This window comes from Hydra viridissima, unplaced genomic scaffold, assembly GCF_058129835.1.
Source record: "Hydra viridissima isolate aposymbiotic clone 2 unplaced genomic scaffold, HvirCarnegie_v1 scaffold_17, whole genome shotgun sequence".
In the NCBI taxonomy this organism is placed as follows: Eukaryota; Metazoa; Cnidaria; class Hydrozoa; order Anthoathecata; family Hydridae; genus Hydra; species Hydra viridissima.
Genome location: NW_028324316.1, coordinates 770,764 through 781,374, shown reverse-complemented (window position 1 = coordinate 781,374; position 10,611 = coordinate 770,764). Strand labels below are relative to the sequence as shown.

Genomic DNA, 10,611 nt, shown 5'->3' with positions numbered 1-10,611 from the left:
CGGGAACGGGATTCATTTCCCGGACTTGGAAAAAAACGGGAACGGGAATTCCCGTTCCCGTATTTTAAAAAGCGGGAACGGGAAAATCCCGTTCCTGTTCCCGTTTTTCACCTGGAACGTCTAATATTTCCTGGTTTTTTTTCCTGCTTTTTTTTTTTCTTTTTTTTTCCTGGTTATATAATTTGTTTTTTTTTTTTGTGGTTTATTTTGGTTTAGGTGTTTGTTTTTTTTTGGATTCTTTTTTATTTTTTTTTTTTATTTTTTAAATTTATTAACTTAACAACATTTTTACAACATAGAAGATTTTTACAACATAGAAGACACACAGGGGAGTTTTAATAAAAGCTATGTACCTAAAAAAAAAAAAGGAAAAAAGGTTAATTCTAACTAATAACTTATATTCAAAGGAAAATAAGGTAATTAACAAGAAAGATACCAAAGATATGAAGAAAGTTAGTAAAGAAAAGACGCAAGTTAGCAAAGAAAAGAAGAAATTAGTAAAGAAAAGAAAAAAGTTAATAAAGAAAAGAAGAAAGTTAGTAAAGAAAAGAAGAAAGTTAGTAAAGAAAAGACGAAAGTTAGTAAAGAAAAGACGAAAGTTAGTAAAGAAAAGAAGAAAGTTAGTAAAGAAAAGACGAAAGTTAGTAAAGAAAAGAAGAAGTTAGTAAAGAAACGAAGAAAGTTAGTAAAGAAAAGAAGAAAGTTAGTAAAGAAAAGAAGAAATTAGTAAAGAAAAGAAGAAATTAGTAAAGAAACGAAGAAAGTTAGTAAAGAAAAGAAGAAAGTTAGTAAAGAAAAGACGAAAGTTAGTAAAGAAAAGAAGAAGTTAGTAAAGAAAAGAAGAAAGTTAGTAAAGAAAAGACGAAAGTTAGTAAAGAAAAGAAGAAGTTAGTAAAGAAAAGAAGAAAGTTAGTAAAGAAAAGAAGAAAGTTAGTAAAGAAAAGAAGAAAGTTAGTAAAGAAAAGACGAAAGTTAGTAAAGAAAAGAAGAAGTTAGTAAAGAAAAGAAGAAATTAGTAAAGAAAAGAAGAAATTAGTAAAGAAACGAAGAAAGTTAGTAAAGAAAAGAAGAAAGTTAGTAAAGAAAAGAAGAAAGTTAGTAAAGAAAAGAAGAAAGTTAGTAAAGAAAAGACAAAAGTTAGTAAAGAAAAGAAGAAATTAGTAAAGAAACGAAGAAATTAGTAAAGAAAAGAAGAAAGTTAGTAAAGAAACGAAGAAAGTTAGTAAAGAAAAGAAGAAAGTTAGTAAAGAAAAGAAGAAAGTTAGTAAAGAAAAGAAGAAAGTTAGTAAAGAAAAGAAGAAAGTTAGTAAGGAAAAGAAGAAAGTTAGCAAAGAAAAGAAGAAAGTTAGCAAAGAAACGAAGACAGTAAACTACTTAAAAAAATTATAATTAGGTCTTAAACCTAATTATAATTTTAAATTATTATAATATTTATATATATTTACCTTATAGTTATAGTAGTTTGTTCCTAGTATTAGTACCAAATTTATAACATAAATCTTAAAATCTTAAAATAAACGGGAATATATGCGCGCAAATCATAAAATAGCGGGAATCCCGTAAAAAAGCGGGAAACTTGGTAAAATGCGGGAAACTTGTAAAAATACGGCTTTTCCCGTATTTCTTATATTATATTATAATATATAAATATATATATTATAATATATAAATATATAAATATGTATATATATAATATATAAATATATATATTATATATATATATAATATATATATAATATATATATATATTATATCATAATATATAAATATATATATATTATATATTATAATATAATAATTACGGGAAAACCCCGTTACATCGAATGACGTACGGGAACAGGAACGGGAATTTCCTGTTCCCGTATTTTATTTATTACGGGAACAGGATCCCGTTCCCGTATTTTAAATACCAAAAGCAGGAACAGGATCCCGCTCCCGTAGTTCCCGTAAATACGGGAACTTGGCGCACTCTAATATTAACAATCTTTTTTGGCATCCTCGATTTTCCGTTTGTTTCATCAAGTTTCTCAAGATCTAAAAGAGCCTAGATCCGGTAAGCACTGAATTCTTGAATTAAACTGTATCTATCTTTTCATGATCAACCAGTTATTTTGTCAAAAAGCCGATTGGAATTAAACAATACCATTGATCTTCTAAAGAGAAATTGGAGACAAAACGAATCAATCATAAGAATGTTTCTAAGTTCGTGAAGACAAATAAAGTGCAAGTAAAACCAACTAATTTTTCAAAATCGTTACATAAAAATCTTGTTAAAATGCGGTTGCTCCAAAGGCGGGCAAATCTAAGAAAAACTTTCCAGCGTCTCTAAATAAATTTCTAAAATTTTTGAAAAAAAGTTGATATCTATTTTTTTTCTTCTTGTTTATAGTTTATATAAGTATATTCACGAAAAATTTAAACAGCTATGACAAATATAGCGGTCTACATATTTAAAAATGTTTAGATTGACTTTTTCCACACCTTTCAAACCTAAAAACTTACTTCAAAACTTCATTAAACTTCTTTAAAGTTTGGATTGCTACTTTACATACTTTCATACTTCATATTCTTTACATACAGTGGCTTTCAGTTCACTTTTTTAGCGATTACTTAATTTATTTCCATGCTTTTTAAAAATATATACAAAAAAAGAGTTTTTTTAAATTTTATCCGGAATATATTGTATAACTAAAATAATAATAATAAAAAATTAAACAAAAAATCATTTCTTTACGAAAATTAATCAAAAAAGAATTCAGCTCAAAAAAATGTTACGCATTAATTCAATATTTCGCAGGCTCGAATACGTTTTGGCATAGATTCAATCTCATGCATTTATAAATCCTTTGGAATTTCGTTCCAATTTTTTTCCAGTGAAAGTTTCAATTACACAACGCTTTTCACATTCTCAAAAATTTCAATGGGGTTCAGATCTGGTGATCTGGCGAAGATACAAGAGTAATATGTTACCTTTAAAACCAACCTTTTACAGAAGTGTTGTATACTATTGATATACTTTAAAGATATACTTTTTCTTTATAGTTGTTGTTTGTGAAGAATTATAAAGTAATAGATATATAAATAACCTGAGAATATCAATCAACTTTCAAACCATCGAAATTAGTAAATAACTTGCTCATAACCGTGAGCAATCCGTGGCTTGGTTACATAGGAATTGTGAATCTTGGAACCTGCATGCTTAAGATTTTCTGTTCAAGAACTAAGAATTCTGCATCATCTATTATACGCCAAATTTAGAGTTTCTTTATCGCTCAAAACCAAATTTGTACAGCAATACAAAAGAACGGTGAGCTATAACATAAACCCTGGTATATAACATCGATAGTTGTTTTGCTTATGAGATATAAGTTCTTGCATCAATCTAGCTCGCTTTAAGGAAGCTGGTGGGTTGCAGCCAACTCAGTCGATTTCTCGTTTGGTTGTTTTAAATAAGATTTAAGTTTTTGTTAAAAGCTGAAACAACGAAGCTCTTTAATCGCCAAGTCAAAACTTTTGCGACTTATGTTTTGAAATCGGTCGATAAATTGAGGTACGAAGCATTACTTTGGAATCAAAGCCTATTTTTTCTTAAACCTATCCGTAGTTTTTTGTCGTTGAGGGCAACCAACTTTTTGAGGCTGTTGGCTTTTTAGACGCATCATATTACGTTTGATTTGATTTTTTATTTTGATACAAATTCCTGCGGCTTTGTTGGGAATAAAGTTCTCAAGGAATTGCATCAGTTTTACACTCAACCAAAAACATTTTTTCTTTATTTTGTATAAAACATAAAGCATTACTGATTGGAAAAAAGCCTTTCTGGAAAGGCAGCGCCACAGCTAAGAATTGTAATTGAGACTCGGACCTAACGACATCAATCGCTTTTGCCTTTTTTTTCTTTCTCAACCAGCTATTTTACATCTCATACTTACGCATTCTATTATGTAAATTAGTATCTTTTATAACATCAACCCCAGTAGTTGTTGTTGGAGATGCAAGTTATACGACGGTTCTAAGTAGCATTTTTATAATGCTTTAGAATGTGTATAGTCAAGGGATAACACAGTTAACAGCTAAAATATAAAAACTAAAATTTTTCTAAAAAAAGGTAAATATTAAATCTTTTTTCAGTATCTTTAGCTGTTATCGAGATGGTTTCGAAACGGTGAATATATATAATAAATGAATAAGTGAATATATATAATCAGCCATTAAAACTCCATTATCCTCGTTCTACTTGATGTTTAATTATTTGAAATATTCTCTTTAATGAAAAAACAAAAAACAAAAACAAAAAAAACAATTTTCAAAGTGAAGCAAATTGAAACTTTATCCAACAGACAAATGATGGTAAAAGGTTTTATAGTTTTTAAAGACAGAAACGATATTATATAGAAGAATCGATATAAATAATTCATTGAAGGAAATGTTTTTCTGCACGGATTGTTTTTTATTCAACTTCGCATGCAAAAAATCATTTTCTCCTTATCCATCAATATAAAAAACATTTATTGGTAAAAGAAAAAGAATGAACAAAAAGCAGAAATTTTAAACCGATGACGAATTGAACCCAAGATGGGTTTTTACGTTTAAAAAGCCTGTTTCTGGTTGTTTATTAATTCTGCTGTTTGCTCCTAAACAACCGGTTTCTGGTTGTTTATTAATTTCACCGTTCATTTTACTCTGGCTCTTTAGCAGCATAAGACTTAATTGCGGTTAATGTTCGCAAAGTCTTACCGCAGGTATTCTGTTCAAGTAAGGAGCGAAGCTTAAAAACTTTAAACTAAGCATTTTTCAAAGAACGCTTAACTCCTGTTGTTTTGTTTTTTTTCTTCTGAGTATTCTAATTTATGAAAATTTAAATCTTTCAGAAATTTTTTTTCATTCAATATTCGTCTGAAAGAGATTATTTAACGAAAATTTTAATTATGCATGCCGCATATTTGCGGAAAAGGATTTCAAAAGGCGACAATTTAGATGATACTTCGTGAATATATCAATATTTATCAATATATTTTATATTAATATTTAACAAATTTTTGACTACGGCACTCCAGGAGCTGTGCATCAAATGCAGTCAAAGTTGCATTAATTTTATATATATCGGTTTTTTTTAACCATGAGTCATTTATAGGAAAAAAATTTTTATGAAATATTTCCAGTTTTCTTTGAATATTATTACAATTTATTTTTGCAAAATTATACTAAAAATCCATTATAAATATCATTGTTTATGTAATATACACTACATTTTGTGCTTTTCATTTGCATCATGTCTACGAGTTACATCATGTGACTCGTTTTCCAGTGGAGTTTATAAATGTACACTAATAAAACAAGTTAACAAGAAAATTGCATTTTTTAGATACAATTAAAAATCGATGACAATTAATAACTATTTTGAATATCAAAGTTGTTTCAAGAAAAACTTTATTTTTGTTTTTTATTTAACTTTTGCTAGTTAGTTTCATTATTTACCCCCTAAATTATTAAACTCAATCCCAGTGCTTTTGCTAACAAAAACAAACCGTTTAAACAGAGGAACATTAATTTCTATGCAGAAAGGTGTTGTGAGTAAGTGATGGAAGGTGCGCTAAGGGGCTATTAAAACTTGTGACTTTAAAGTATATTTACGTTTAATTTTATCACTAATATTGACGTCAGATTGTTGTTTAATGGAGAATCCAGCTTTCAAATTCCGAATAAGAAAAGTTGTTCCAGTTGTGAGCAAAAAGGATCCTATTTGTGCTAATATAATTCTTCTCTCTGAAAAAAAACCAAATACTTTTGGTAGAATTATGTCTGATGAAGTCAATATTAGATTGCTGTCTAAAGTGACTCCACTAATGATTTCCAGAAAGCATGCAACAATAACATGTGATAATGGAAAAATCATGATTGCTGATCATCATGTATGTACATTACTACTAATAACTAGTTTAGCCATCTATCTACATAATTAATAACAATAAAATGTTGTAAATGCTCTAATTTTAATTTTTTATCCAAAACTTAGGAAATTTGTTATTTGAAAAGTTTCTGTAATTTTTCCAGGAAATAGTTATTTAGAAGAAAAAAAGTTAGCATAGCTAAATAATCATAGATTCATTTTGTATGTTTTTTAAAAAAATAAATAATTATTTAGAGTATTAATGGAGTTTACATCAATGGCAAAAGAATCAAGCCAGATGAACCACAAGAATTACATGTGGGCGAAAAAATTGGATTTGGATGTTCCATGGGAAATGCGCCATGTGAATTTGAGTATATACTTGAACAGGTCTTGCCTGTATCAAAACAGTTAATGTGTAGTTCATTAGTTAAAGAAGATTATTCTCCTACAAAGCGTCATAAAAAAATAGATTCATCATCATTAACAATCATAGAAGCGAATGCTGCTCAAATAAAGGATCAGGAACACAAAATTAAGCGCTTATCTGATGAACTGCGTCATAAAGAGGAAAAGCAAGATGATTTAAAAAATAAACTTGAAGTAACACAAAAGTGCATAATTGAAAATTTAGAAATTCAAAAGTTAGAATTAGAGGCTGAAAGGTTAAAAGCTGAAAATCATTTGAAAGAACTTTTAGAACAGCAGTTAAAAGAAAAAGAAGCTTTATTACGGGCTGAATTTGATCAGCACATTCGTTTACTTGAATATGAAAAGAAAAAAGTTGAGAAAAGTTTGCAGGATGAATTATGCAATAAATTAAGTGAGAAAGATGAAGTTTATAAACAAGAGTTAGAGCATCAAAAACTTGCCTTAGAAAATGCTATGATTCATAAAGAAAATGAAAAAAACAATCTGATTGCACAGCTGCAAGTTAAAGAATGTCTCATAGAAAAATATAAATCTGTTGAGGAAAACCAAAAGCAGTTAGAATTATGTCTTGACGAACTACGAAAACAGATTGAAGAAAAAGAAAACCAGCTTATTAGGCAAAAAGAAATATCAAAACAAGCTGAAAGTGAAGCAAAACAAACAGTTATCCAAATAATGGAAGATGAATTCACTTGTATTATATGTCAAGAGTTATTTATTGGAGCTACAACACTGTCTTGTGCCCACACCTTCTGTGAATTATGTCTTATGTTGTGGATGAAAAAAAAGAAAAGCTGCCCTGTGTGTCGTAGAAAAATTAAGGGCAAGGCTGTACATTCTGTTGTGTTAGATAGTGCTGTTGAGAAAATGGTAGAAACAATGGATGAGGACACTCTAAAGAGAAGGATTGGGCTAAAGCAAGAACGTGAGGAGTTGAAACGGAGGGATATTGCTGTCGAAGGTAATGTATCCTCCGCTTCTTTTGAACAGGCCTCATGTGCCTGACATCATTGTTGTATCATGAATATATGCATAGATCTCCAAGAATGTCGTGACCATAACCGATTTAACAATATTGAAAAGTTATATTGTTAACCTAATCCATCCAGAATACCTGTTTGGTTTTGTTATTTGTGAAGATTGACTTCATATGCGCTATCGTTCAGCTGAATTTTTGACTATTAAGGTCAATAAAATTTAACAGAAGTAAAATTGAGAAGAGATTAAAATTAGCAAGAATAATGTTTATAATTAATAAATTAAAACTTTACTTTTATGATTATGGATTAAAAAGTATTATGTTAAACATTAAGAAGATGCTTATGATTCCTATTGGAATTTATTAAAGAAATTTTGTAAAAATCATTCTTATTTATTGTAACAGATGTTCAGTTATGCATGTAAAAAAAAAAAAACACAAAATTTAACAGAAAACTTAAAATAACAAAAAAGTGATTTTGTTTTTTAAAAAATATGAGTTTTTGAAAGTTGTGTGTTTGAAAAAAGAATTTCTTTAATGTTGTCTTTAAAAAAAAATAATTTGACACATTAAAGTACTATAAGTATTATCTCCAATTTAATTTTTTAAAATGAAGTTCTGGTGTGCTTACTAATGGTCAGCATATCAGAAGACTCTAAAACTTTGTCTTCAAAGGTGAAATTTCTACATTTTGTATGTTTTTGACCCTAAAACAAATTTTGATGAAACTGCATTTTCCCTAATAACTTGTTTTTTTGTTTTTTAATCATTAATTTTTAGCTTATGGAAAAATTAAAATAAAAACTTAGTTAGCCTAGTATGTTGATGTGCTGAGGATGAAACATAATAAGGATGTGTTCCCACTCGTTTTCTGTGATCAGCAATGGTACCAAATGCATGTGAGGGTAGTATACACGTATGCTTCTTATTTACAACTTGTTAGAACTGGTAATTGTGGCTGAGCAATCTAGGAGATCGTATGCGACTGAAAAAAACGTCGACAGATCTTAACTGATTTCCCCATAATTTAGTTCTGTTACTCATGACATGCTTTCTTTATATCTTAGTTTTGATTTTTTTAATTTTTAATACATTTATAGTTTTTAAATATCATTTTTTTAGGACCAGAGAGTATTCGATCTTTGATTTACTCGCCTGACGATTCAGACGAAAATGACGAGGTTGTGAACAGAAGTACTCGATTTACACCAAACAATAACCGTCACAGACAGCGATCGCGATCTCGTACTCCTAGAAATCATCGCAACAGACCATACTATGATAATCGACCAAATCAATACAATGGAACACGTCAATTGGACGAAAACAATTTCACATTTCACAATCAGTATGTCCGTTCAGATCATGTTTACCAACCACGATTTCACTCGCGAGTCAATGGCTTTTATCAGCATCCAGGTTTTAACCACGATGTCAATTTTCAATTTTTTAATAATCTGCGATGTTTTAATTGCGGTAAGCGTATTTTACTTTTAGTTTTAGGTTATTTATCATATGTTGTATTTTTGTTTAAGATTTAATAATTGCTTTTAGGAGAGTCAGGACACCTGGATCGATTCTGCCCCAGAAGATAACTTCTTGTTTGATCATATGCTTGTAAATAGTTGTACATATAAACGAATTTCTTAGTTTGTTATTTTCATCTAAAGAATTCTTAGTTTTCTTTTTTATCTAGTAATTTCTGTAACCTAACTTAAAATGGAGACAAATAAATTGTTATCTTAAAATAAACTCATTAAAATGTGGGCAAAGATTTAAGGTTGAAGACTGTTATGCAGTTTCATGCAGTTTTTTCATGTTCATTTTTCTGAAATCGGTGCCCAATCTTTTGTATTTATTGGTTTTTCGAAGCGTCTTTTGGGTAAAAATGTTAACTTCATAGGGAAAATAAAATAACAACTATATATTTTATTAAGGAAGATGATATTAGTCAGCGTTTGTAAAGAATATAACTGTACATTAAAGAAGAAGCATATTACGGTGCTTGTTTATTGCAATATATATCATGGCGATTAAACGCTGTTCTTTTTTTTTATCTTTTGTGCCCCTGTTTTCTCAACCTGCTGAATTCTTAACAGTAGCAATCAGAAAAGGTTGTATCATTAGTATCACCAATGTTTTTAACTTTAAGAAGTCTCATTAATGGATTAAGTTGTGTTTATCATTTGCGTTCAGATCTGTTATCCATGATGTCATTCATTTTTTCTTTTTATTGTTTTGGAGGATATTGTAGTCAGTCTCTTGATACAGTTAATACTGATGGAGGGAAATCTATCATTTGGTCTAAAGTTAAACAAATTCTAATAAAGTGATTTAAAACCTCTGATTCTAGCATTTCACAAAAAGTGTTCATCCTTTTTCATATTGGTCAAACATTCTAAGTTATGTTAGTTCGTAAATTCTACAAACCAGCTGCTCTTAGAGTTACTGTAAAAAAATTGCGAGGAAAATATATTTTCAATTGTTTGAGTCAGAGAAAACGCATCAAGTCACAAAAAGTGAAAGATAACCGAAAAATATTTGAGACATACTCTCAACATAAAAGAGCAGGAGCAAGGATGTGAAGAACTACAAATGTCATTTCACCAGAAAGTTTTTTGAAGAAATTTACAAATGAAGCTTTGATAAGGAGGCTTCTTTGTAGTTTCGACCCAGAAGTTGCTTCTTTGCTATTCCAAGTAGGAGATAAACCTCCTTGAGGAGTGTTTGACCCTTCTTCTGTAGATTTTTTATCTTTTGAATTTGTTTTTAAAACAAATAATTATTTTTTTTATTTTCTACAAACGCATTTTTTTTTAAATTTATTTCATGATAATATTCATGAACTGTGGACGCCTATCAAGTGTTCCTTCATCAACCTATGGGGCTGTAAACCATTTTTAATGAATAATTTTTGAAAATTTGGTACTAAATATGTATCACGTGTATACTTTTTGGTATTGTATAACTCTTGATGAACACCTTACCGTGGTATATTGAAATGTGAGTTTAAGTGAAACCTTAATCAGAAACATGTAAAAACCATTCAAAAAAACTGGTTATTAAGGCAATTTAATTTTTATGTGCCAACATTAAATGAATACTGATTTTTTACAAAACTTGTTTTTTTTTACGCCAAAATACGATAGCATCGGTTTAAACTGAACGAACGTCTGTGATCTAGATGACGTCATTAAGTTCATGAAAAAATTGAGTTTCACTATAATGGAAAGCAAACAAAATAAGATCTTTAGATTCACTATAGGTATGCAATAGAAAATGAAAGTAAATCTTTTTCCTGCCTCTCAAC

General features: G+C 29.1%; 1 protein-coding gene and 1 long non-coding RNA gene across 4 annotated transcripts; one reads left to right on the top strand and one right to left on the bottom strand.

Moving 5' to 3' along the window:
- Window positions 1-1,975: 1,975 nt before the first annotated feature.
- On the bottom strand, window positions 1,976-4,868 carry LOC149876933 (uncharacterized). The gene is made up of 3 exons (XR_016448300.1): window positions 2,503-4,868; window positions 2,259-2,325; window positions 1,976-2,153 (listed from the first exon to the last, which is right to left on the bottom strand). It is a non-coding gene; the product is annotated as an uncharacterized LOC149876933 (long non-coding RNA).
- Window positions 4,869-5,536: 668 nt separating this feature from the next.
- On the top strand, window positions 5,537-8,973 carry LOC145182497 (E3 ubiquitin-protein ligase rnf8-like). Of its 3 annotated transcripts, none has more exons than XR_016448297.1 (4): window positions 5,537-5,912; window positions 6,146-8,200; window positions 8,424-8,777; window positions 8,856-8,973. XR_016448297.1 is itself a non-coding variant. In XM_080057645.2 (4 exons), the coding sequence occupies exons 1-4, from the start codon at window positions 5,676-5,678 to the stop codon at window positions 8,894-8,896; spliced, it is 1,770 nt and encodes a 589-aa protein (XP_079913771.2). In that variant the 5' UTR covers window positions 5,537-5,675; the 3' UTR covers window positions 8,897-8,973. The 3 variants fall into 3 exon arrangements, 1 of the variants encoding a protein (XP_079913771.2); XR_016448296.1 differs by having other exon boundaries at window positions 6,146-8,217; XM_080057645.2 differs by having other exon boundaries at window positions 6,146-7,283.
- Window positions 8,974-10,611: the final 1,638 nt, after the last annotated feature.